Source organism: Musa acuminata, chromosome BXJ3-10 (genome assembly GCF_036884655.1).
Source record: "Musa acuminata AAA Group cultivar baxijiao chromosome BXJ3-10, Cavendish_Baxijiao_AAA, whole genome shotgun sequence".
Taxonomy (NCBI): domain Eukaryota; kingdom Viridiplantae; phylum Streptophyta; class Magnoliopsida; order Zingiberales; family Musaceae; genus Musa; species Musa acuminata.
This window is the reverse complement of record NC_088358.1, coordinates 14,249,981-14,277,900: the sequence shown is the minus strand read 5'-3', so window position 1 is coordinate 14,277,900 and position 27,920 is coordinate 14,249,981. Positions and strand designations below refer to the sequence as shown.

Sequence of the window (27,920 nt, the reverse complement as noted above, 5' to 3'; positions counted from 1 at the left end):
GAGGAAGAAATTGAACACCCCGAAGAAGGAATCCCAATATATATATTATACATAAAAATAAATATATATATACACATAGAGAGAGAGAGAGAGAGAGAGAGAGAGAGAAAGAGACGAGAGAGGAGAGGCCATCGCTGGCGATGTTGAAGCTGAACGCGACGGCCTCCCCTCCCGGGAGCACCCCGTCGGAGGAGCCCGGGGAGGATCAGCAGGCGGCTGGGGTGGGTATCCTGTTGCAGATCTCGATGCTGGTGCTTTCTTTCGTCGTCGGTCACGTCCTTCGCCGCCACAAGTTCTACTACCTCCCCGAGGCCAGCGTCTCCCTCCTTATCGGTGATTGCATCCGCTGTCTTCTCCCTTTTCTGTCTCAAGAAGGAAGAATCCTCATGATAGTTTCTGTCTTTTTCCCTATTTCTTTTATGGGATTCATTGGCTCCTCATTTTTCCTTTGTTTGATTTTGATATCGTTTCGTAAGATCGGAAGGTGAGCGCTTGTCGTCCCACCTTCCCCGCCGGCCTTTTCCTATAGATCAGAATGATGATGCTCCATTCTAATTGTTGATGCGAGGCAACTTTGGTAACTTTTATAATAGGGTTTGAGCTTTTTGTTAGGCGAAACAGACTGGGTTCATTCAAGACCTGCCAATGACACTCGTGAGGTTATTAATGTTGAGGATGCATACTTGAACTTGATGTTGGAAGTTTTCACCAATTGATCATGGTATAACGTGTTGCGATTTTAGACCTGAAAAAATGTCATAAATGATGTCTATCCAATCTAACATGTCAAACCAAGCAAAAGAAAAACAAGTGACAAATTCTAGTACACCCCCAAGTTTATTCCAAAATGAATATAGACTTGAGTTAGTCTATAAGGATTTAATTGAGTATACTACTATTAACTTAAGTCTACTATATAGACTTGGATCTAGGATGTTGACGGGACAAAGGAATGGAATGCTTCTCCCATCCCCATTTCATCCCCCATCCCACATCCTCACCTCAGTCCTCATTTAAATGTGACAAGGGTGGGGATGGGGAATCCCTATTGGGGGTAGAGAACTCGTAGGTTCTCTATATTCTCTTAATAATCCATTTTGTTTCAAAAAAATAAAACTATTATCAAAACTAATTAATAATACCAAAATTTATAAATAATGATATTTATATGATTTAATTCTCAAATATGCATATTTTTATTTATATTAATTTATTAATAAATATATTATATATAATATAATATTATAAACTTGGCCGGGACAAATATGAGGATGGGTGGGGAGTGCCTCATAACTACATAGGTGATAGAAAATGTCTTTTATTCTCACCCTCATCGTCATTTATTCCCTCCATCCCCGTCTCATTAGGAGTTGGTTCATATGGATAAAGGTATCTGTAGGCATAATTAAAACATCTATTTGGATCAATGATTCAAACTCATTGGGTCAAGTATCCCATTTGATCGCCTTGTAACAAATGGATCAGAACTAACCTAATATTGGATATGGTGAGAGGCTTAAAGTAGGGAAGCCCTACTTGTAAATGAATGGGACATGCTATGGCGTGGAGGCATCACTAGATTGAGTCTCACATGCATTATTTTAGGGTTTGATTCCTTGTTGTATTTAGACCATGAGGAGTATGTCAAACTCACAAGTGTAGGAGATTATAACACCCCCAGTTTAGGCCCACATCGAAAATGGATATAGGCTTGAGTTAGGCTTGAGTTAATCTATAAGGCTTAATGGTTGTATTGTCACTATCTTGAGCTTAAGTATTCTGGGCAAGTGGTTTCGACTCAATAGATTAATTAGTCGGTTATACCATTGGGTTGGATCATGACAAATACAATCTCCAAGTAAATGATCTCTGGGAGGTAGCATCAAGCTGTTTGAAAGGTTTACATGTAGACTAGCCAAAGAACAACATGGATCTTGATTTCATCAAACAATACATGCTACCTGCTTCGCTTAAATTGCAGTTTTATGGTTAGCAATACATGCCACTGCTCATCTAAGTTATTGAGGCTAGAGATGGATTCCCCGGTTGATCAGGGTGTAAAACAACTATTCTTGTTTCTTGAGAGGAATTTCTGGAGAAATGAGGAAGAAATAGAAGATTAAAGTAGAGAACATACAAGAGGATCATGAATAGTCCAGTGGGTCAATAGACAATGTTTTTCACAAAAAAACATATATGGTGTCATAGTAGTCCAGCAATGATCATTACTTTATAGGCTACTATATTTTATTTGTTTTGTAATTAGAATACACATATAAACTTGGAAAACTCTTTGGGACTGATTTAAATATCAACCAATGTTCTGCTCTGATGCAGAGTAATCCTAAAAGTACAATGTGCACCTTCTTTGGCTTGTAAATAGGAATGGTATGAATGATATTCCTTAAAAAAAATAAGAACTGGCCTTTATATTCAAAATGAGTCAAACTAGACCTGGACAGTTTCTCAACCTAATTGTTAGGATTGTATGATATCTATGACACGTGGTGGAGTTGGAATTGAGGTTGCTTGTCACATGTTTTCTGTCCACATGTAAACATTATCATATGCACATGCTAATTGCTGGCAAACAACCATCAAGGTACATGTTGGCTAGCACAAGGCAGCATAGCCAGTATGAAAAATGATCCTCACACAGGAATCTCGCAGGCACCTTACATGTACTCTGTTTACTTATCCTGAGTTGTTTCACAAGAGAGCTTCAGAATATTTTACGTTTTCATCTATGGCAGGTTTAGTTGTTGGAGGAATTGCTAACATTTCACATACAGAGGCCAATATTAGGTACTTATCTATTCTTTTTTATTAATTGCCTTTATTAAAAATATGGATTTGATGAGTAATTTGATTTCCCTATTCTGAGTTTTTCCTTTTCTCAGGGGATGGTTCAATTTCCATGAGGAATTCTTCTTCTTGTTCCTGCTACCTCCAATTATATTATATCCTATGTTTAATTTCCAAAACAAATTTCACAATAAAATAGTTTCTCTTATTCTTTTGGTTAAATACATGTTAGTCTCTAGACTTATTATGTTTGACTTGACTGCACTCTACTCAGTCAGGTTTCAGCTTAGCACCGGTAATGTCTCAAAATCCTCTGTTTTCAGATGCTGATAATATGTATAGCTTTTAAATTTCCCTGTCTGATGTAATTGACCTATCTGTCAATAGAAACCATTTTTCTCAAATTTTGGAGCTATCATTACATTGGCTATTCTTGGAACATTTATTGCCTCAGTTGTGACAGGAATTCTGGTGTAAGAATGTCTTCTTAACCATCACTTCATTCATTGTGGGTAAAATTTCTTCTCAGGAGTCCTCTATGTTAACTACTGCTCCCTCTATTTCTTGCAGTTATCTTGGTGGCTTGGCATATCTAATGTACAAACTTCCCCTGGTTGAATGCCTGATGTTTGGTGCTCTAGTATCTGCGACAGATCCTGTGACTGTACTATCCATATTTCAGGTATTTTACATTTTCAGAAGCTTTCTCATGGTCATTTCTTGGTAATTTTTTCCCATGAGAATTTGTATTCCTACATATTTGCATTCAGTTCACAGCTATGAGTATTCTTAATGAACCCATGAATTGGAAAAAATCAAGCAATTCCATTGAGACATTTGTAAAATATACTGTTGACTTAAGATGTCAGACCCTTTCGATCTGATTTTCTTGGCAAATTTTTATTTCTTCATTAGCACTTTTTTGCTTATCACTGTATTTGGACAGAAATCATCACTCACTTTCCTTCAGGAAGATCTTTTTTGTTTTCACAGAGATTTTACTGTTCTTGTCAGAATTTTTTTTTTTATGACTTATGTGGATGATCATACTTTGTTTTGGCTGAGCTTTGTTTTTGTGATAATCTTAATTGGCTATCTGATATTTTTGTGATAAATTCCTTCATCAAGCAATGTTATGTTGATATCAGCTTGAAGATTGTAAAATATTCTTATTTGAATGCTCCAACAGAACCATTGTTGAAACAAGAAAATAATCAAACAAAAGAAAGTACATCAAGCTTTCAGGGGAATCTTTTTGCTGTATTTCTTGCATTCTTAGGCATTTGTCTAACTTTTCTCTTTTCACCTGCATAGGAACTTGGCACTGATGTCAACATATATGCCTTGGTTTTCGGTGAATCTGTCCTAAATGATGCAGTATGTATATGTTTCCGAATCAAAACACCAGTTGATTTTTGCATATTTGTGTATGCTAACTGATATTTGTGTATGCATATTTGACTCTGTTTTCTCGTCTTTTGAAATGATGAAGATGGCAATTTCCTTATACAGGTTTGTGTTGAAGGTTGAAATTTCTTTTCCACCCTGTTCTATTATCATTGGCAATTGTAGAGGGTTCTATGTAATATCTTTAACTGCAGAACCATGTCATCTGTAAGACACAGCAAGTCCTCAGGACAAAGTTTAGCGTTGGCCGTTCTGAAGTTTCTTGAGACATTTTTTGGGTCAATGTCTTCAGGTCAGTCTGCAGATATTACCACCAGACATCCCTATCATTCCATAACTAGTCTCACTTTTAGTTTGCTAATAGTGTTTGAAGTGCTACTTTCCTTACATGAGAAAACCGGCATTTTGTAGACACTACACTATGTATTGCTCTTAGTTTGATTGGAATAGTGTAGAAGTACTTTATACAAGTTTGTAACTCTTTCATAACTCTCTCTTTTATGGCTTCCTCTGCCTCTACCATCAATTCCCTGTTCTATTTAATGCTACAGTTCTAATACTTTTAGTTTCTGAGGTTATCTTGCATGAAAATGCCCATTAGAGGCTCTTTAAAAGGTTGTCTTGGTTCGATGATGAAGCTGTGGTGTTAAGAATGAATGCAATAATGGTTCTGATGGTGTAACCAATGCTTAGACAAGGATGGCCAGAATGACTTTTATCTTTTGGCTCACTCACTCTCTCTCCCCCTTTCTCTCTCTTTCACACATTCTTTGTTTCATTTTCGCAAAGTCGTTATCTGCCGCCATAGGATAGCCTTTGTCAAAACCTCCTTTTTTCTTTGTTTCTCTAATGACTCTGTGAACCAACTAAAATGATCTTCCAATGTTGCTTCATATTGTAAGTTGATTGAGTTGATTTATGGGCAGAGGATATGTGACCTGCATTGCATGATGTCAAACTTTAGCCAAATATCAGCCTACACCAAGGGTGTTATTGGCTTGTTTGGTCTCCAAAATTGTTCATGTAGAAATTGTTGTATTCAATTCGAAACACATGCATACACACCCATATTTATATGCTTCTCTCTACTTTACAATATAAGGAATATAATTATTTTTTTCTTCAAAATGTTTTTCCTTCTCTTCTGTGCTTTTCTGAGTCTGTTGTTTATTTGAACTTATTTCGGTACTCAAGACCTCCTATGCATTTCTTCATGTTTAGCTCGTGACATGTTTTATTGATGCATTTTCTTCTGACCAATTTAACATATTTTTGCAGGAGTTGGAGTTGGATTCATTTCTGCTCTTATATCCTTTATGATCAAGCTCTCATCTGCTATAGTTAAAGATTTTATTCTGTCATTGGTTCTCTTCCATAATGTTACAATTTCATACTTCAGCACTGGCTTTTGTGGTCACTCCTTAGTTTAAAATAATAGATTGGATATTTTTGTTCCAATAAATTGTGATTTCTAACTAAAAGATTCAAGAGCTTTATTTGAATTTGCTAAGTAACCATTAAATATCATCTTGTATGAAGGACTAACTGCATCATACCTCAAGAAGTTTGGAAGCATCTATTGTTCTCCTGACTTAGCAATTATTTTTTAAATTAGTTCGAAAATTTTTTGATTGTGTCTAGATCAAGACATCTTAGATCTTGGATTGAGTTTTGCTAAGTTTAAAATAAAACTGGTTTGAGATTTTCCAAATGGTGACACTGATGCAGCAATTTCATAACTAATATAAAGATGACTTGAATGCAAGAGAGGGTGCAAGCTTGCATTCTAAGCTATGATTTCTAACTTAGGGTGTTTAGGTAGGCCTATCTCAAAAGTCAGCTCATACACTCAATTTTCTTAGTAAGATGTTTAAATACCTAAGCAAATCATGGAAAATCCTCCAAGTTGATTTTGAAGCATGAATTTATGAGATATCATGTGGAAGCAATTTATGTATGAACATTCTGCAATGCCTACAAGTAGCTACTTAATTTTTTTTTTTTACACTTAAAAAAATCATTGGTTCAGATTGAGGTGACTAATACTGAATTTTAATTAAATTTGGAATTTGTAACAGTATTCTTTTGTGGACTACAAGATTCTTGTACAAAAATTATGAGTGGAATGGAAGGTTTTTATATGCATCTTAAATGCCTCATCTTTGTTGGTAAACTTGATTACAACTAGACTATTGAGAAACCTTAACCAGTCAGCACCTCTTCAAGTATGCAGGGTTAGATGTTGATAAGTAAGTCTAAAATTTGAACTTCAACAAATACTGTTGGTTTTTATGCCAGAAACTGTTTTAGGAACTGACATCTATGTCTTCTTTTCTCAGTCTTCACAATCTGGAAAGCTGTCTTTTTGTTCTTTTTCCTTACTTTTCGTAAGACAGTTCTGCACTGCCCCCTGCATAGTCCTCTAAATTCTTCTTTTGCTTTGTTATATGAAAGAAGATTTTAACTAATGCCACACTGCTATCATAATTTTTATAGGTACATGTTAGCTGAAGGTCTTGGCCTCTCTGGCATAGTTTCAATATTGTTCACTGGAATTGTAAGTAACCTTTACCCTTCTTGATCTTTGCAGAAGTTTTCTGTGACATCTAACCTTTTGCTTTGCATGATAGGTCATGAAGCAATACACATTCTCAAACTTGTCTAAAAATTCTCAACACTTTGCTCCTGCTTTCTTCCATTTGCTTTCTTCACTAGCAGAAACTTTTGTGTAAGATAATAAGCAAATTAGTGCTTAATTTGACTATTTTTGAGGTTTCAGTTATATAACATAGTTGCAAACATGGTTAACCTAACCTGCAGATTCATATATATGGGCTTTGATATTGCAATGGAACAACATAGCTGGTCACATATTGGTTTCATCTTCTTTTCAATTGTATCCTTTCCATTTCATTCATCCATCTGTTTTCTTGCTGAATTTTAAGTAACATTTTTTTGGGCACTCCTTAACTTCTCACTTTGTTGCATGAACCAGCTCTTTATAGGAGTTGCAAGGTATGGACTAACTTCTATTGTAATAATCTATGTTCTAATCTTCTATTAAAATGACCACTTGTGCTATGACTTCATTCTTTTACTCCTTGATGGATATGCTTAACATAAATTATATGCAATACAATGAGTATTAAGTCCCAACTGTTTTATTAATTACATTGATCATTCCTGAAATTTACTTGCAATCAAGAGCATTAAACAACATTTTAATAGTTGATTTTAATCAGCATATTTAGAAGATAGAAATGAATTTCTTTTTGGATTCAACTCCTTGTCCTCCATCCTCCCAACAAAAGTTCAATATAGCTTCTCTTACAGTTGGAAATCCCCGATGGGATCAGGCTTTGTTGTCTTTAAATTATTTTATATGTGAAGATTTTAGAAGATCATGTTGGTTTGACATGTTCATGGTTTTGGGATACCAAGCAAGCAATTGTCTTCAGTTTTTGTTATATTTTCAAGCATTATTTCTAGCCATGTTCATTGTTCTGCACCTGAATGGTTGCATCTTGGTTGTTGTCAAGATGCTGCAACATTTCGTAGCAAAAGTATATGTTTATCTGTATTGTTCTACAAGAAGATGTTAAAAATCTGTTTGCCTCGTCATTTCATAAATTTTGCAGACAGCACATAGAAGCAGCTGCAAGTGCTAATTATTTGGGGTTAGCAGCATGAGCTATCATTTTGTACAAATTCAAGAAAGAAAATCCCAATAACTAAAAAATATTTTACTGAAATGTAGATGAACACGAGACATGATGGACTTATGTTTTTCTTGATTCTTTATAGGCAATTTATTCTGAAGTACTCACATCTGAACCCTTGCCAAATCCCCAATAGTTTCTTTGGATTCTTAGTATTGGATCTTTTGATAAATGGGGACGTAATTGGTTCTATTCATTAAGTGTTTCCAAAATCAGAAATTTCCTTCTTATTCCTAGTTTATAACTATTGCTGAAAGTTAATTTGCAGTCATAGTGATTGTCCAGATAGAGCTTTGCCTGAATAGTTTCCAGACCTATTGTCTTGTATGCCAGTAGAGTGTTTTTGCTTTGCTCAATCATCCATGTTTTATCCTCTAAAGTTTTATCTATTTATTCCCAATGTAACTAATCTTAATGATCTCTGCTGAATTCTAAATGTGAAGAATAACTAGCATAACCAGATGCATCTTGTTGTCTGTTAATTTTAATATTTCTTTTCCTGAGAGAGAAATCCATGTTCTATTTATTCATTTATAGTAGTGTGCTTTAGATTTTAAACTGACCGAAGGCTTTCTTCTTTTTACATATTCCCCTAGTTCTGGTTTGGCCTGTTTCTTATGATGATTCACTTAGTTATTTATGTTGAGTTGTGTTAATGTTGAAGGGCGGCACATGTCTTCTCCTGTGCTTGGTTGATCAACATGGTACGTCCAGCATCTTCCCAGATACCCATGAGACATCAGAAGGCACTTTGGTATAGTGGTAAGTTGGCAGGCTGTTATTACGAACTTAATTATTCATATATATTTTGTGATTAGTGCTTATGCACGTGAGTAGGGCTTAGAGGGGCTATGGCTTTTGCTCTTGCCCTGAAGTCGGTGCATGATCTTCCTGATGGACATGGCAAAATAATTTTAACTGCTACCACTGCCATTGTTGTTATAACAGTAAGTTTTTCTCACTTGTGTTTTACATTGCCTCAAAATGCCAATGCTTTGAACACATTTGAAGATCAGGATCCATCATCATATAAGTTTGTATTGAGCTTTTGTAGTTTTTATGCATTTTAGAGATGTGGATTACCAAAAATGATGAGATGATTGTATGGTGAAACTAGAAGATTTACCATTAGAATATATTATTGCCAAGAGGGGTCTTTTTCCTTTTTGGGGTCCTCCCCCGCAAACTTCTTGAATATTTTAATAGCAATAATTCAGGTGCTGTTGATTGGAGGCTCAACGGGAAAGATGCTTGAAGCTTTAGAAGTTATCGGTGATGCTTACAGTGGTCCGTATGGAGAAGTAAGTTTAAGGAAGTATAATATATATTATGTATGGTTGTCTTATTTTAACAGTCAATGTCTAAGTTTATGTTAGTGCTCGGAGCTAAGGTGCTAATTTGTTGTGTGTTGTGCAGTTTCATATGTAGAATAACTCTGCCTTAGGCCTTTGAAATAATATGTTTGCTTATGTGTCTGTTGGCAGTATGAGACATATCGATGTAGCATAACTATTTCTTCAGTTGGAGATCTTCGAAACTAAAACAATGATCCTTTTACCCTAATTTCATATATGTATAGCTATTATTATTATTTATGGGGTTAGAGTTTTTTTTTTTGTTATGAACAACTCTATCTGACTTCTTACTGGAGGAGTAAAAGGCAATTTGAGCTTATATCAAACTTCATGCATAATACAGTTACCTTGGTTGAGTTTTGTGTTTTTTGACAATTGGCTTGTATGGAATCCAAGTTTATCAATTTCTGGCATTTAGGAGAACCTAGGGGACAACCATGACTATGTCGGACCATCTTTTGATGAGGGAACTTCTTCTGGGAACAAGATAAGGATGAAACTTAAAAAAATCCAAAGGTGTTGATGAGTTTTCTTTTATACTTATTGATTCTTAAGTTGCTTCATCTTTTTACTAGATTAATGTTGCCTTGGCTATGTATCTCTGCAGCACCGCCTCATTCACTGCACTGGACAGGAACTATCTCACTCCTATCTTCACATCTAAAAATGATGTTCCCGGTAAGGACATTTTTGTTAATTCTTTCTGCAAGATGCAAAAGCAATAATATTTGTAACTGAATTTGATAGATAAGACACATTGACCATATGAAGACAACTCACACACCCTATGAACCAATGTATTTCTCATTTCTGGGGAATATGGTGTACCTTCCAGTCCATCCTTCCAAGAGCATTTGAAACTCTATAGTATCTTGATACCAAAACAAATGTTTCTGTTTCTGATTTTCCCCAATTTAGCACTGCTTTTCATTAAGATAGTCCACAACATTTGGACTCTCTTTTTTTCTCACAATCTGATAATACAATTTGCTAACATCAAGCATAAAAAAATTGAAAATATTGCAAATATAAATTCTACAATTTCTAAGAAGCCTGATGTCAGTACATATTATTCCCTTCTCTTTCTACACATGAAGTAGCTCTTTATTGGCACATTGTTCATGAAAATTCATTATGTTGAGCAAATTAAAGACAACAAAAAGGGCTTCTCAATCGTGCTAATCCTGCCCAAATTTCTTGTAACTATGGTAGTCGTTCATCAGAGCATCCTTTGCCTCACATTCTCTGAAATTAGCTCATGTTTAGGTCCTCATTATTTATATATTTACTTTATTGCATATTTTCATTTTCTTGCTTCACCCTTTTGAGCTGAAAGTCAATTTTTTGTGCCTAACAGATGAGGCTCCTGAAAATTCGAGAACAAAAGAATTCCAAGTGCATCAATAAACACTGCAATTTTTTTCTTTTTTCAGCATGCCAAAGTTTAAGAGGAGATTCTTTTTGGTGATTTCTCAGAGGGTTATCATCTCTACTTTATCATACCATGTATATATCAGCTGGCTGATTATTGTCCAAGCAATAGATAACAGTTCCTTTCATTTATGTGTCAACTAATATCACTTATATAGGACATAGAGGAATGTTTGTGATGTCATTTGTTGAATCTTACTGTTTTTAATTAGCACCCCTTCGGTCACACGTCTAAGGCAGTTCTCTTGTCATCCAGTTCCGGAGCCCTTCAGCTTCTGATATGTCACCGCTAGGAGTGGTTTCCACTAAATAAATATCCACCGGGAGTGTTGAGTTCATGATCTTGAGCTTCGTTATAAGCGTCAATAAGTATCAGAGGCAACTTTGCTACAGGGATTAAAGATGATATTCTCCCTGGATATCATCCTGAAGTGCCATTCTTGATCTCAAAATTTTGACAGGTTCCTTTTGGTTGGTTTTCTTCAGGTTGAAGGTAAGCGTCTTATATATAATGACTTTGTTGTATTCAGCGCTATTTTTATATATCCAGAATATATAGTGACAAATGATTAGAAAAAAAAAGAACTCTTCGAGGAATGCATAATAATCCTAATTCTGTAGAACTCTTAAATCTTTTTTACCTTCTTTTGATAGTTCTGGCTAACTTGTTTTTTTTTTATTTTTTTTAAATCCTAATTTGGTTCATTGTCACAAACAAATACAATAAATTATAGATTATTTTCCCTTATTATTATAATGTGGTTACAATTATATATAGTATCTTGTTGTCACATTATACATGAACATGATATATACTTATTATACATCATTCCACCTCCTCCTCATCTCATTACACTTATTATTAATGTGGTTACAATTGTATATAGTATCTTGTTGTCACATTATACATGAACATGATTATACAGAATTATATATAGTATTTATACAGAATTATATTAGTATCTTGTTGTCACTGTATATATAGAATTAATACAGGAATAGTGTAATCTCATTACACTTATTATTAGTGGGAATGCCCTTTTTTTTTTCCTATTTGGATGGAAATGACCTCATCATTTATTATAAATGATATAAAAAATAAGGACGTATTCATAGTCTGATTTTTTTTTTTTAATCGATTCGTTTTGATTTAGAGTAATGTTTATCACTCGTTGACCCAACTTTTCTCCTCTTCCACCATCTCCTCCACCTCCTTCCCCTCCTCCTCGTCATCCATCTCTTCCGCCCTTTTCTCCTCTCCCTTCTCCCTTGCCTCATCTCATTCCTTCTCCTCTATCTCATCTCATTCCTCCTCCTCTTACTGGCCTTCTCCTTCTCCCCCATCCTCCTTATTCTTCGCCTTTGTTGCCTCAATCTCCTCCCCTTTTGCCTGTCCCTTTTCTTACCTTCTTAACTGAAAATTAAATGATTTTATAGAGAAGAACATTTGAAAATTCTTGATGTCCATCAAGATATAGTGGCAAGGTAGAAAGTGTGTATGAGGTATCAACATTCATATAAATTTTCACGAATTATATAAGTCGATATTATTAATTGTAAAGTAGCAGTATCTTTAGTCTTTTTATATAATCTAATTTTGATCATAATTTTTTATTGTCTGCATTATTATACGAGGTGATTTTTTTTGTATATGATATACTTATACTAGTTTTTGGCAAATGCATCACAACATTATGAAGCATCATGAACTGTTATTAATTTTGAATATAAAGTTATCATTATGATATTGTAATCCTTGCTATAATTATATTTTAGTTAAGTAGTGATAGTGAATTTTAGTTGAGTTAAAATCATGTTTTAATTGAGGTACCATTATGATAGGATTTTACAATCCTAACAATATGTCCAATTTTATTAATTATTTTAAAATATTTAAAAAAAGTGGTATTAATAATCTTACCAATGTGTTTTAATAGTAACAGAGAAGTTTGAAAAGGTTTTATAAAAGTTCATCACTCATTTTTTAACTTAAATATTATCGAGTTTTATAAAAGTTCAACATGAAAGGTTTTATAAAAGTTTCATAAAAATTATCGAGTTATACTCGTTTTTGAACTAAATTACACTAGATCACAATATTTTCCAAAAAAAAATTATTTTTTATTTATTATTCTAAAATTATCATAAAAGTGAAAAAAAAAAATCTAATCATCTCACAATTGAGTCTTTTGATACTTCTATAATAAATTCCATGAAAGTTGACCTAAGTTAGACTTATTTTTGAACTAAATTACACTCGATTAAGGCATGTTTTTAAAATTTTCTAATTTTAATATTTATATTATTATAAAATTATCAAAAATAAAAATGATGCTAACCATCTCACGATTAAGTCCTAGGACTTGGTATGAAAGTTCTTGAACTAAGTTATATTCGATCATAACATCTTGTAAAAATTTTCTAATTTTGATACTTTATCATTCTAAAATTCTAAAAAAAATATAACAATGATAATAGACATCTTAAAATTATGTCATAGTAGTTCTATGGAAGTTTAGACATATTCCGTAGAAGTTGATCAAGTTATGCTTATTTTTTAACTAAGTACACTCGATCTTTCCAAAACTTTTAAATTTTCATATTTTGTCATCCCAAAATCCTCAAAAAATATAGTATTAATCATCTTATAATCATGTTGCAGTAGTTATGTTGAACTTTGGATATGTTTCGTAAAATTTGATTAGGTTACACTCATTTTTCGACTAAGTTACACTTGATTAAATTATGTTTCCATTTTTTTTTTAATTTTGATTTTTTATCATCCTAAGATAAAAAAAAATAAAAAAAATAGTGTATTAGTAATCTTATAATCATGTTCTAATAGTTCCCGATGAAATTTTAGATATATTTCATAAAATTTTATTGAATTATACTTGTGTTTTTTAACTAAGTTACACTCGATCGCAACATCTTATCAAAAAAATTTAAATTTAATATTTTATCATTCTATAATCCTAAAAAAAAAGTAGTACTAATATCTTACAATTATGTCTTAATAGTTCTGTGAAGGTTTCAATATATTTCATAGAATTTGATTGAGTTATACTCACTTTTAAATTAAGTTATACTCGATCAACATGTTTTTAAAAATTTCTTAATTTTGATTTTTTAAACCTAAAATTCTCAAAAATAGAAAAAAATTAGTCATAATCATTTTACAATCATGTCTTAGAGAAGTTGATTAAGTTACACTTATTTTTAAACTAAATTATACTCGATCATAATATATCATAAAAATTTCTCTAATTTTGATATTTTATTATCATAAAATCCTAAAAAAAAAAAAAACAACAACAACAACAAGTATCGATCATGTCTTTGTACTTATGTGAAAGTTTAGATAAGTTTTGTGTCAGTTGGCTGAGATACACTCGTTTTTCAATTAAGTTACACTCATATAGTATCGATCCGAAAACTCTTTAATTTTGATAATTATCGACCCTAAAATCTTCAAAAAAAAATCATACTAGTCATCTTTGTGACACAACAAAGACATCAACAATGTAAACTCACAAGAAAGACACATCATAGTAGCAGCACAACAAAGATACATTATTCAACTTTCATAACAACACACAATATAGTAAACATCATGACCACAAGACATATCGGTATTAAAATCATAACAATAACATACATTAATGATACAAATATGCATACATATTAGTATACATCATAGGAACACACTAAAAACCTATCATTCAATTTTCACAACAATGACACACAAACAGAATTCACGACACTAACAATAGTAAATATCACAGCATTTACAACAACGATACACAATAGTTTACAATAGTAAACATATACATACAACAGTTTTCACAATAATAATATACCATAGTTCACAACAGTAAATCTATACACATCATAGCTATTACATCGATAAACATCATAGTATTCATAACAAGATAGTTCACAACTAGGATAAAAAATGCATCGACATCGTAGTAAACACAAAATACACACCATATATAAGTGAAACAAAATATTCATATAATATCAATTACAATATCAAAATGTCAAATAATGTATTACAACACATCCGATAAGTAAAACTTATCACATTATCATAGGTAATTCTCATTAAATTATGATATAATAAACATCAAACAATATATTATTTGTTATTTCCATATGAAATATGTCACTTTACATGAAATTCATGTTTTCGAGGGTGGAGGAAACGAGGGAAAATAAAAGATAAGGAGATGGTAAGATGATGATGACGAGGAGGAGACAAAAAAAGAAAGAGAAGAATAATTTATTTTTTTCATTCAGAAATAAAAATAATTTGTTTTTAAAATAAAAAAAATAATTTGTTACTCATCACGAATTGACCCTGAAATAAAGAAAGCAGAGGACCGGTCCGGCCAGTATAAGCCCGGCCCAGTGCTGAGATAGTTGAATCCGTATCAATGAATGAGCCGTTCTGGATCCACAGAAGGATCTAGAAACCTGACTCGTGTTCGTTAAGGGAGCTGGTCTTCTCGACCTATACAGAAGGATCTAGAAACGCGCTCCCTCTATATATTCCCACTAGTCCCCATTTCCAACGATCACTACCCGACCTTGTAACCCTAGCGCCGCAGCCCTGTTCTCTCCTTGATTCTCGACTTCGAGATCTCTCCACAGGCCGGCTATGGCGACCGAGACGGAGACCTTCGCTTTCCAGGCGGAGATCAACCAGCTTCTCAGCCTGATCATCAACACTTTCTACTCCAACAAGGAGATCTTCCTACGCGAGCTCATCAGTAATTCTTCCGATGTGAGTGTTTCCCTGAGATGTCGATCTAGAGGAAATATACTTCTTTTTTTTTCTTGTTTACTTCGTGCTTTGCTCTGTTTTCTCTACTGATCTGGAGCCCTCAACAGGCGCTGGACAAAATCCGGTTCGAGAGTCTCACGGACAAAAGCAAGCTCGACGCCCAGCCGGAGCTTTTCATCCACATCGTTCCTGACAAGGCCACCAACACCTTGTCTATCATCGACAGCGGTATCGGCATGACCAAATCCGATCTCGTCAACAACCTTGGCACCATCGCTCGCTCCGGGACCAAGGAGTTTATGGAGGCGCTTGCGGCTGGCGCCGATGTCAGTATGATCGGCCAGTTCGGAGTGGGGTTCTACTCCGCTTATCTTGTGGCCGAGCGGGTTGTGGTGACCACCAAGCACAATGATGACGAGCAGTACGTCTGGGAGTCGCAGGCCGGCGGTTCATTCACGGTTACCAGGGATACCTCTGGCGAGAGCCTTGGGAGGGGAACAAAGATTACTCTTTTCCTCAAGGAGGACCAGGTAAATACTGTAAATGCTGTTAATCAATGTCTAAGAAGAATTGTGACGTATTTGTTGGACAAGATAATAGTTATAAGTTTGCTACTTTGTCATACCGCTCTCTATTCTATTTTGTAAATGTACACAAACTTTAGTTAATGGAGTTAGTCGTCATCAAAGGTAGAAATCGGTGAAAATAAATTGTTTAGAGTATCCCTGCTACCAAGATTTTATTATTCAGCATGAGTAGATTTTATTTATATGACAAATAACTGCTTTTCTTGTGCGGCAGAGGAGGATATCTGTGAACTCTTTAAGTGGTGTGTTGATTCCTAGAAAAGTTCAGTTGATATTGTTGTTAATTGTTCATTGGCATATAGTAAATGTGCTATGATCATGTATGTCTTATAATGTCATAATATACTCTGCCTTTAGTTTCAGGTTTATGTGATTGTAACCACGAAATTGACTGTATTCAAAGACTTGCTGTTTAATTTGTTTTTCTGCTTCTAGTGATGCATTGTTAGCTTACAGTATTTCTTCATTTTTCACTAATAATCAACATTGCACTCTTACCAATATGTCATCTTTAGTGATGCCTGAAGTTAGGTTCTGCATAATTGAAACCTATTTTGATGAGCTACTCTGCCAGTTTTAACGAAGCATTGTTATGTTTCTGCATTATGTTGTTATTCACTAATGATCAACATCACACTCTTACCAATATGGCATCATTAATGTAACCTATTCTGATGAGCTACACTACAGTTTTATTGCTTCATTCCTATGTATAGATGGCTTGTTGCTTGGGGATGTTGATGTTGATGTTGATCTTGATCAGCACCCTCCTCCTTAATAGCTGCTTTATCTGTAGCCATCGAAGATTTCAGTCTGAAATGATTGATCTTGTTGATTAATTCAAGTATATGTGAACATGGCCATGTTAATTGCAGTTGGAATATCTGGAGGAACGCCGCCTCAAAGATTTGATCAAGAAGCATTCTGAATTTATCAGCTACCCCATCTCCCTGTGGACCGAGAAGACAACAGAGAAAGAAATTTCAGATGATGAGGATGAGGAGGATAAGAAAGATACTGAGGAAGGCAAGGTGGAAGATGTTGATGAGAAGGAAGAGAAAGAGAAGAAAAAGAAGAAGATCAAGGAGGTTTCTCATGAATGGGCTTTAGTTAACAAGCAGAAGCCCATTTGGATGAGGAAGCCCGAGGAGATTACAAAGGAAGAGTATGCAGCTTTTTACAAGAGTCTCACTAATGACTGGGAGGAGCATTTGGCTGTGAAACACTTCTCTGTGGAAGGCCAGCTTGAGTTTAAGGCTGTTCTTTTTGTGCCAAAGAGGGCTCCTTTTGATCTCTTTGACACAAGGAAAAAGCTAAACAACATCAAGCTCTACGTTCGTCGTGTCTTCATTATGGACAATTGTGAAGAAATCATTCCCGAGTACTTGAGCTTTGTCAAAGGGATAGTGGACTCTGAGGACCTTCCCCTCAACATCTCCAGAGAGACGCTCCAGCAGAACAAGATCCTCAAGGTCATCCGCAAGAATCTGGTCAAGAAATGTATGGAACTCTTCTTTGAGATTGCGGAAAACAAGGATGATTACAACAAGTTCTACGAGGCATTCTCAAAGAATCTCAAGCTTGGAATCCATGAAGATTCTCAGAACAGGTCGAAGCTTGCAGAGTTGCTAAGGTTCCACTCTACCAGGAGCGGAGATGAGATGACTAGCCTCAAGGACTATGTGACAAGAATGAAGGAGGGCCAGAGTGACATTTACTACATTACTGGTGAGAGCAAAAAGGCTGTTGAAAATTCCCCATTCCTTGAGAAGCTGAAGAAAAAGGGCTATGAGGTGCTTTTCATGGTTGATGCGATCGATGAGTATGCTGTGGGTCAACTTAAGGAGTTCGAGGGGAAGAAGCTGCTTTCTGCTACAAAGGAGGGACTGAAACTTGATGAGAGCGAGGATGAGAAGAAGAGGACGGAAGTCCTGAAGGAGAAGTTTGAAGGACTCTGCAAGGTCATAAAAGAGGTGCTGGGTGACAAGGTGGAGAAAGTTGTTGTGTCCGATCGGGTTGTCGACTCACCCTGTTGCTTGGTTACCGGTGAGTATGGATGGACTGCGAACATGGAGAGGATCATGAAGGCGCAAGCTCTGAGGGACTCCAGCATGGCGGGCTATATGTCAAGCAAGAAGACCATGGAGATCAATCCAGAGAACCCTATCATGGAGGAGCTGAGGAAGCGAGCTGATGCTGACAAGAATGACAAGTCAGTCAAGGACCTGACACTATTGCTGTTCGAGACTGCTCTCCTCACCTCCGGATTCAGCCTCGATGACCCCAACACCTTTGGGAACAGGATTCACCGGATGCTGAAGCTTGGTCTCAGCATCGATGAGGACGAGAAGGCTGAAGACACTGATATGCCGCCACTTGAAGAAGCTGACGCGGAAGAGAGCAAGATGGAGGAGGTAGACTAATCTAGTTTATCCATATCATCGTTTGGCACTCCTTAAAAAGTGTTACAGCACCTCTATTCTTGAGGCAACTAGGGGATTTTTTTTTTAGGTAGTGGTGCTTTTCTTTGCTTCGGACCTCTCCCTCCAGCAGTAGTATCTATCTAGATAATGGCCTTTCTAGCCCTAATGCTCGAAGGTCTCCTATCATATCTTTAATTTATAGAATGTTTTCAGTTCATGGATTTGATTAATAGTTAAATGGTTTTTTTTTTCTCTACTATTCTTAATTTGAGCATCTACATCAGATTCTGGAATATTCATAAAACTATGCAGCAGGCTAGAAATTGAATTATATGTTACAACTTTGAAATTCACAAAAATCTGATGAGATTAATGTTTTTCGAGAAACTTGTATGAAAATTGGAAGAAGTAGAAGCAGGTAGAGTTTGTTTGTATTGGAAGTAGTATTTGACATAAGATCCCAATTTCTATGAAGATAGAGAGAACAACTCTTTCTCCTTTTTCACAGGCCTAGGAGATATCCTTTTATACCCTTCTTTTAGATATCATTCCTCTCTTAGAAAACTTCTATCTCTAAGAGGAAGAGACACTAAATCCTAAGAGAGTTTCTATTTTTTTTTCTCAAGTATTCTTTCCTCCTTTTCTACTCAAGTTTATGCTTTTTCAAGTAAAAATAACTGAGATATTTATAGACCACAAATGACTTTAAAAATAGAGTAAAAAAATATCTCATCTCGGGTTTCTCGGGTCCTGACAGTACCACCGCCTATGTTGGGTAATACCATCACCTACAGCGTTGATACTAGGCGGTACCACTACCTAACATAATCTAGGAGACTGTGTCTAGGTGGTACCATTGCCTAACAACATAGAAAAGTGTGCTCGACTTTTTCAACTCAAAGGTAGTTCCACCTAACCTTGGGTGACTGAATAAGCCATCCACTTAGCCCCAAAACAGTCCCAACTCAAGCCCAATGGGCTCATAATTGAGTTAACATGGTTACACCCGAAATCAACTCAATTATGACTTAACTATGACTAATTAAGACAACCGATTACAAGACTAGAATTCTATGTTGTCCGACATGTTATTGGTTTATCCGGTACTTCGTTTGATCCTCCGATACTTCGTTTGATCCTCCGACGCTTCATCTGATCATTCAGTACATCGTCTTCTCCTTCAGCATATTATTCAATTGGTATGTTGACCTTTCGCAACTTCCGATCTTCTTGGCGCAATGTCTGATCCTTCAACCCGATGCTCGAAACTCACTACACGAAGTCCTTATGCCGGCACGTTGATCGATCCTCCGGCCAACGTCCAATCTTCTGACCTGTTCACTCCGACCTAACGTCTGATTTTTTTCTACTTTAATCAATTTACCTTTTTTGATCGAAGTTAGTCCCATGTCACTCAAAATACAGATTAGATCGTAAACTCATCAATTGATTTCATCATCAAAATCCGAGATTCAACAATCTCCTTTTTTTTTTTTATGATGACAACCAATTGATGACAAAGTTTAAACTAAACTCCCCCTATCAATATACCATATTGATAGAAACTTTGAATTCAGAAAAGTATGATTATTTCATCATTGCATGCATAATGAATATTGAAAGAACCAATTAATCATATTATTGCATGAATCATTCTAAATCATAAATATTTTAAATCATCATAGTATAAAAAATATCAAAGTATATTACATTCTACCATGTATGATTTTTATTGTATGCATCATCATAATATCATGAGTATTTCATACATAATTTCATATCATCATCATAGCTTCTCCCCCTTTGGCATCAATAACAAAGGAGAAAAAGTGCAACTAGAAAATTTTTGAAGCATGCAAGCTAGTAAGATAGCAAGTTTTGAATATGTAAACTAGCAAGCTTTAGAGATATGCAAGTTTAACAATTCTTTGCTTCTTGAGATGAGTAAGATAGTACTTTTGCTTCTCTTCATATTGCAAGCTAGCAATTCTTGCTTCTCTTTTGAGATAAGTTTGCAAGTTTTGCTTCTTGAGATAGGCAACATAGTAATTTTTTCTTCCTTTTGCAATTTGCAAGCTAGCAAATTTAGCAAGTTTTATATCATTTTAGAATATGCAAGCTAGTAAATTTTACATCATTTTAGAATATACAAGCTAGCAATTTTACTTTTATTTGTAATGTGCAAGTTAGTAATCTTTCCTTCTTTTTTGAGATATATAAGGTAGCAATTTTATCTCCCCCTTTGTCATTGTCAAAAAGAAGGGAATATTACAATGTTGTACTTCTTTTTTCTATACATCAATTCTCTAAGCATTACATAAGGTATACAACCATAAATATAAAAGAATTATATATAATAAAAATCATATAAAAAAATATATAATATTAAAGATCATATGAATACCAAAAAACATGATTCATTTTGATCACCTTAAAAAAAAATGAAAAGAAATCTTAGGAGATGAAAGTAAGGAAAATCTTAAGTCACGAATTCTAAAAAAGATATTCTCTTTAGTAAATAGGAAAAATTAAGTCAATATCATGATTTATATATTAAAAATTTGAAGTTATAATTCTTAAAAATCAAGAGAAATCATGATTTATATGGATAATTTTCCTCTTTAATAAATGACAAAGAGAAACATAAGATATCAAATAAGAGATTTTGATTCACAAAAAAATCTCAAGTATCAAATATCGAGAAATCAAGATCATGATTAGGATAAAAACTTATTTAAATTCAAATTGTCAAATTATCAAAATCACTTTCAAGAGATTCAAAATGACATAAATAGATTTATCAATCTCTTATTGAAAAATCGATAAGATAGAGAAATTTTTAAGAAAAATGCATTCTCTTTTTATATGTTTCAATTATGTAATTTATTTCATACAAGTATGCCTTTGTCTTTTATGCCAAATAAAAATATGCATCATCGTTTAAAACCAAAAGGGCAAATTTTATCATAAAAATCATCAAGATCAATAAACTATAAATCACAAAAATCATAATTACTTCAAATCATCATGCATAATTAAATCATAAGCATGATTTTATTAAACATAAAGTATTTTCAATTAAAATCATTTTGTTAGTTGTAGGAATACTTTTTTTTTTCTTAAGTGAATCTAACTCTTTATACTTAGTGCTAGGAGTTAACATTTAATTTTTTTTAATTGTCATACTTAATTTTTTTTTAATTTTTTAAAATCACTAGAAAAAGAAGCATGATCCCACCCCCCCCCCCCCCTCCCCCCCTTCTTTTTTTTTGTATTTTACATACTAATTTAAAAATAATTCATGAAATGCATCAAGTAATTTCATAGTAAAGTAAAGAAGTTTTGGTTAAGTCACTTATCTCGTTATCGAAAGCCACCAAGACATAGTTCGCCACCTCTTCTTTGTCGGTTTGCTCATCTCTTCGGATGCACTTGAATCGTCCCAAATCACCTTGAGTGTTTTCTTCTTTTTTTTGTAGCTTCTTCTTCACATGCGGACATTCACTTTTGAAGTGCCCTAGCTGATTGCATTCATAGCAAGTTATTTTGCCCTTTTTAAGTTCATTTTTATTTTTTGATTATTATTTTATGAACCTTTTAAATTTACTTATGAGAAGTTCAAAGTCATCATTATTTGAGCTGTCGCTCGAGTGGTCTTCTTTTGTTCTAAGTGTCAAATCCTTCCTGTTCTTTAGAAGGTTGTTCTTAAGTTCATCATATGTCATACAAGTCATTTCATATGTCATTAATGAACTGATAAGTTCTTCCAGTGAAAAATTGTTTAAGTCATTTGCCTTTTATATTGCAATTACTTTCGAATCCCAATTTTTAGAAAGAGATCGTAAAACTTTATTAACAAGTTCAAGATTCAAAAAATATTTACCAAAAGCTTTTAAGCCATTGATGACATATGTAAAACATGTATACATGTCAACAATGGTTTCACTTGGCTTTATTCGAAATAGTTCAAAATCATACATCAAAAGATTTATTTTAGACTCTTTAACTCTATTCGTGCCTTCATGAGTTACTTCTAGTGTATGCCAAATCTTATGTGTAGCTTCGCATAAAGAAATGCAATTAAACTCATTTTTATTCAAAGCACAAAATAGAGTATTCATAGCTCCAGCATTCAAAGAAAAAGTATTCTTCTCCAAATCATTTCATTCATTCATTGATTTGGAAGACATTTGAAAACCACTTTCAATAATATTCTATAAATCGAAATTTATAGAAAGCAAGAAAGCTCTCATTCGAGTTTTTCAATATATATAGTCCGTCCCATTGAACATAGGAGAATGAATGATAGAAAGACTTGTTAGGATCGAAATCGGCACTAAGAGGGAGGGGGGGGGGGGGGGGGGGGTGTTGGGGGGTGAATTAGTACTTCGATAAAAACCTCGACGATTCGAAAACTTTCGTTCGATGAAAAATCATGTTGGAAATGTGAAAGGTGTGCCTAACTTAGAATAAGTGCAATAAGTAATTAAAGCAATATCAATGACAATGAAAAACAAAATAGAAATACAAACCAAGTTTTATAGTGGTTCGTTTGTCGTGACCTACATCCACTCCCGATTCCTCCTTTATTAAGGCCACTGGCATCCACTAATAGTCTTTCTTCAATAGACGAAGACCAACTACCCTCTTATAACTCTTTCTCCTTTTCATAGGTTTTGGAGACAACCTTTACAATCCACTCACCTCTCTCTTAAACTGAAATCAACACTTAAAGCTATAGGAGGCGAATTATCACAAGATTACAACAACGTTTTCCCCAATTTTTGTTCTCAATTGATGTGCTAACCGAGCAAGGATGAGTAGGGTTTTTATAAGCCCTAAATGGATTCAAATTTAGAACCAAAATTGTCTCATCCCGGGTTTTCGGGGTACTAACGGTATCACTGCTAGTATTGGGTGTTACCACCGGATGACAAACTGACAATTAGTGATACCACCGCTTATCAGTTTGACACTGGGCGGTACCACCGCTCAGTCTGACACTGACACTGGGCAGTACCATCATCGGTTTGGGCGGTACCACCGCCCAAACAACCTAGGAGGTCGAGTCCCAAGTGGTGCCACCGCCTAAGCCTGTTGAGGGTTACTACATGGGCTTCACTTAGCTCAAAATAGCCCCACCTCAGGCCCAATGGGCCCCTAATTGAGTTGACATTGTTTTATCCCAATACTAACTCAATTAGACCTAAACTAACTCGATCTAGACATAATTAATTATAAATGTGAATCCTATATTGTCTAGCATGTCATTGGTTCATCCGGTGCTTTGTTTGATCCTTCGACACATTATCTTCTCCTTCGGTGTATTGCCCAATCGACATGTTGACTCCCGTAATTTTCGATCTCCTTAGCGCAATGTCCGATCCTTCGACCCAATAATCGAACTCATGGCACGAAGTCCTTCTAACATGTCGACCAATCCTCTAACCTGGCGTCAAATCTTCTGACATGTGATTTCTTAGTTGGTTTAACACCTAAGAGAAATGACTCTTTATGGCTTTCAAGAGGGTCACTCTCTCATTCGTCCTCCCTTTTTCAATGGGACAAACTATACTTATTGGAAAACTCGAATGAGAGTTTTCTTACTTTCTTTGGATTTGAACTTATGGAACATTGTCGAATCCGGTTTTAAAAGGTCTTCTCTTCTAATAAACCATTTGAATGATTTGAAGAAGAAGGCTTTTTCTCTAAATATAAAGGTTATAAATGCCTTATTTTGTGCCTTAGACAAAAACGAGTTTAATCAGGTTTCTATGTGCGAAACAACCTTCGATATTTGGTATATTCTCAGAATCACACATGAAGGCACGAATAGAGTTAAAGATTCTAAGATTAACCTTTTAATGTATGATTTTAAACTTTTTCATATGAAACCAAGCGAAACTGTTATTGACATGTACACTTGTTTTACGGATGTCGTCAATGGTTTAAAAGCACTTGGTAAAAGTTTTTTGGATTTTGAATTCGTTAATAAGATCTTAAGATCACTGTCTAAAACTTAGGAATCGAAAGTAACAGCAATACAAGAAACAAAAGATTTAAATATTTTTTCACTTGAAGAATTTATTGGTTCATTGATGACATGTGAAATGGTGCACGATGCACATGATGAATATGATGAACAAAACCATCTTTCAAAGAATAGGAAAGATTTGGTACTTAGAACAATTGAAGACCACTCGAGCATAAGCTCAAGTGATGGTGAACTTGAACTCACTAAGAAATTTATAAAGTTCATTAAACAAAAATTAAAGAACAGAAAGAACGGAACTACCTACTATGAACGCAAGAAAAGTTGCCAAAAGATGAATTAAGCTCCTCCGAAGACGAGGAGAAAATCAACAAAGGCAAGGTAGCAAACTACGCCTTAACGGCTTTTGACGACAAGGTAAATGAAACTCCCTTAATTTATTAATACATGATACTTTTAATAAGTTATTTTTAATTTAGTATAATTATTTTTTTAAAAAATATCATGTTTTATAATATAATGAAAATGCTAAAAAAATTAGGATCGTGCTTATCATTCTAGTAATTTTGAAAATAATCATGAAAATTGCATGTTTAAGATAAACAAAATGATTTTGATTGAAAATTTGAAATCATGCTTAATGAGTTTCTATTTCGAAATTATGCATGATGAATTTTGGCTTATTGATCTTTGTTGCAATGAAAGTTCTTTTTCGGTTTTTAAACAATTGATGCATGTTGTTATGTGACATAAATGAAAAAGGACATGCTTGAATGAAATAAATCACATGAATTGAAACAAATAAAAAGATGAAAGGTTTCTCCTTGAAAAATTTATTTTTCCTACTTTATCAATTTTTCCAAAAAAAGAGGAGATTAATGAAAACATGTATATTATGCTTTTATGAATCTCATGGATTATGAAAATGATTTGAATTTAATAGGTTTTATCGAAATCATGATCTTGATTTTTTGGAATAATATGAGATTAACTATGATGATCATTTTGATTATTTTGATTCATGAAATTTTGGATTCATGACTTGATCTTGTTGAATCTCGTATTTTGATGATGAAACCACTTGATATGTGTTTATAATTTAAACTGCATTTTGAGTGATGCAGGTCTACTCGATCAGGATTAGACAGTTAACGCAGGAGGAATTGACGTTGCACCGGAGGAGATCACGTCAGGATATTGGACGGCAGAAGGCTTCGGACGTCGGGCATCGGGCCAAGGAGAGCGGAATTACGCCAAGGATATCTGGGTTGTGGAGGTCAACCGTCGATTGGGCAACAAGCCGCAAGAGAGGACGATGCGCTGAAGAATCGGACGAAGCGCCAACCAATGACGTGTCGGGCAACAGAATGTCAATTCGCGTTGTAATAATTGTCTAGATCGAAGTAGAATTTTTACTTGTGTGTGCAGGATTAACTACGATAACGATGAAGACATAAAGCGAAACAAAGTGTCGGAGTCAAGCGCAAAGGATTTGTTGCGAGTTCGAGAGTTCGACGGAAGTCCGAAGGTTCGTCGGGAATGCTACTGGAACTAGCCGAGAATGAGTAGGGAGCTTGCCGAAGGGTTTTTTCGGAAGCTCGCCGGAAGGTTCGTTGGAAGTTCGCGGAGCTCGCCGAGAAAGATCGGAGCTTGCCGAAGAAGTTCATCGGAACTCGCTAAGATCAAATCGTGAAGTCTAGGAGCTTGCCGGGAGTTCGCAGAATGGTTTCCGAGAGTTTATCGGAAGACCGTCGGAAGTTCGCCGGAAGCTCGCCGGAAGAAGTCTTGACTTACGGACTTTGTAATAGCTTAGAAAATGTCTTTAAATTCGTAGTTAGCACATTAATTAGGGTTAGGATTAGGTGTTAATCCTATAACCCAAGTAGGGGCCAATTGGGCCCGAGTTCGGACTGGTTTGGGTCAAGTTTGGAGCCTAACCAGTGAGCTGAATTGGCCTAGGCGGTGGCACCGCCCAGCACCGCTTGGCTGGGCGGTGGCAACGCCAGTCCACTATCAGTGTCAGACACTGACAAGCGGTGGTACCGCCACTAACAGGCGGTGGCACCGTCGGCCTCGGAAACCAAAGAGAATTCAAATTTTGGAGCACAAATTTGAATCCTCTTGAGGTCTATAAATACCCCTCATTTCTCAGCAGAGAATACAACCTTTTGAGAAGCTAGAAGTTGAGAAAAGTTTTAGGAAAAGTCTTGTTTTCAATAGCTTGAGTGTTCACCTCCTTTCTTTTTATTGAAATCTTTGTAAAAGGGTGAACCACTTGTAAGAGGTTGTAAGAGGGGTGTAAGAAGGAGTTTGATCTTCGCCTAGTAAAGGAAGATCATTAGTGGATGCTGGTGGCCTCGACGGAAGAGGAATCGGAGGAGTGGATGTAGGTCACGATTGACCGAACCACTATAAACTACCGTCTTCTCTGGTTTGCATTTTGTTCTTGCCATTTACATACTGCAAACTACTTACTACTTTACTTAGTCACTACACTTCCATACGCTTCTAAGTTATTAAGCTTTTCAAGTTTAGTTTTTTATCGTACGAAAGATTTTGTCAAAACCGACGTTTTAATCCGCTGCACTAATTCACCCCCCCCCTCTTAGTGCCGCTCCGATCCTAACAGATCTTTCATTTGTTTATGAGATGGTTGAAATCTTTGTACCTTTGAATTCTTCCCTCTGCTTTCAATTTTTGAAATTATGCATGTTATATGTTGGAGATTTGAAACCATGTTTTGATATCATGCATACCCAAGAAATGTTGATTTGACAAATTGAATGAATTGAAAACGAATGATGATTTTCTCTTGATTATAACTTGTGATATTTTTTATGAATCATCATCTTGATTTCTCGGTATTCGATACATGAAATTTTTCTATGAATCAAAATTTTTTCATGCTATGATTCTTCTTGGTATTCACTAAAAATGATATGTTCAAATTAACCATGATATGCTACTTTACATCTTGATAATTTATGACTTGAATTTTATTATGTAAAGTTCATTGTATTCATGAAATGTTTATCTCATCACCAAAATTCTCTTGATATTTTGAATGTGATGAAATGAAATTATGCATGAAATACAAATGAGAAGTTAATGATCATGCATGATAGGATATAATAAATTTTGACATTTAGATACCATCATTTGAAAAGCTATGATCATATTGCCAAAATGATGTATCATGAATGCTTGAATATCATATATGATATGCCCATAGTAATGATTGATTTATTTGTGTCATGCATGAAGTAAGGATACAAATATAAGGTTTTGAAATTGTGCATATTTCAAGTTGAAACTATAATGTTGCACAAACATATTGAAATAAGGTTGATACTTTACCCTTGTCATAATTTGAAAATTGATGTAAAGGGTCTTCCCTTCTTTTTGATAATGA

General features: G+C 34.8%; 2 protein-coding genes across 4 annotated transcripts; both read left to right on the top strand.

Annotated features, from left to right (window-relative positions):
* Window position 1: 1 nt before the first annotated feature.
* Window positions 2-10,943, top strand: LOC135581424 (sodium/hydrogen exchanger 6-like). 3 transcript variants are annotated; one of them, XM_065172299.1, is made up of 22 exons: window positions 2-333; window positions 2,754-2,805; window positions 2,901-2,960; window positions 3,076-3,100; window positions 3,193-3,278; window positions 3,376-3,487; window positions 4,120-4,182; window positions 4,298-4,317; window positions 4,407-4,504; window positions 5,491-5,519; window positions 6,430-6,461; window positions 6,552-6,599; window positions 6,709-6,769; window positions 6,843-6,940; window positions 7,033-7,108; window positions 7,208-7,227; window positions 8,596-8,693; window positions 8,769-8,878; window positions 9,149-9,232; window positions 9,705-9,802; window positions 9,894-9,964; window positions 10,644-10,943. In XM_065172299.1, exons 1-22 carry the CDS (start codon window positions 141-143, stop codon window positions 10,691-10,693), a joined length of 1,584 nt encoding a protein of 527 aa, XP_065028371.1. In that variant the 5' UTR covers window positions 2-140; the 3' UTR covers window positions 10,694-10,943. The 3 variants fall into 3 exon arrangements, 2 of the variants coding, with proteins under 2 accessions (XP_065028371.1, XP_065028372.1); XM_065172300.1 differs by lacking the exon at window positions 9,149-9,232; XR_010501945.1 differs by lacking the exons at window positions 9,894-9,964; window positions 10,644-10,943 and having other exon boundaries at window positions 9,138-9,232; window positions 9,705-9,738.
* A 4,350-nt stretch (window positions 10,944-15,293) lies between these two features.
* Window positions 15,294-18,768, top strand: LOC135651945 (heat shock protein 81-1-like). The gene is made up of 3 exons (XM_065172607.1): window positions 15,294-15,506; window positions 15,614-16,036; window positions 16,969-18,768. Exons 1-3 carry the CDS (start codon window positions 15,381-15,383, stop codon window positions 18,514-18,516), a joined length of 2,097 nt encoding a protein of 698 aa, XP_065028679.1. The 5' UTR covers window positions 15,294-15,380; the 3' UTR covers window positions 18,517-18,768.
* The last annotated feature ends 9,152 nt before the right edge of the window (window positions 18,769-27,920 follow it).

What these genes read in the sequence shown, in the direction of transcription:
- LOC135651945 (XM_065172607.1), top strand. Translation starts at nt 15,381, where the DNA reads ATGGCGACCGAGACGGAGACCTTCGCTTTCCAGGCGGAGATCAACCAG. An exon ending in TCATCAGTAATTCTTCCGAT is followed by an intron (nt 15,507 to 15,613) that starts GTGAGTGTTTCC and finishes AGCCCTCAACAG; the next exon opens with GCGCTGGACAAAATCCGGTT. An exon ending in TTTTCCTCAAGGAGGACCAG is followed by an intron (nt 16,037 to 16,968) that starts GTAAATACTGTA and finishes TGTTAATTGCAG; the next exon opens with TTGGAATATCTGGAGGAACG.
- LOC135581424 (XM_065172299.1), top strand. Translation starts at nt 141, where the DNA reads ATGTTGAAGCTGAACGCGACGGCCTCCCCTCCCGGGAGCACCCCGTCG. An exon ending in CTCTTTATAGGAGTTGCAAG is followed by an intron (nt 7,228 to 8,595) that starts GTATGGACTAAC and finishes TTAATGTTGAAG; the next exon opens with GGCGGCACATGTCTTCTCCT. An exon ending in ATCTAAAAATGATGTTCCCG is followed by an intron (nt 9,965 to 10,643) that starts GTAAGGACATTT and finishes TGTGCCTAACAG; the next exon opens with ATGAGGCTCCTGAAAATTCG.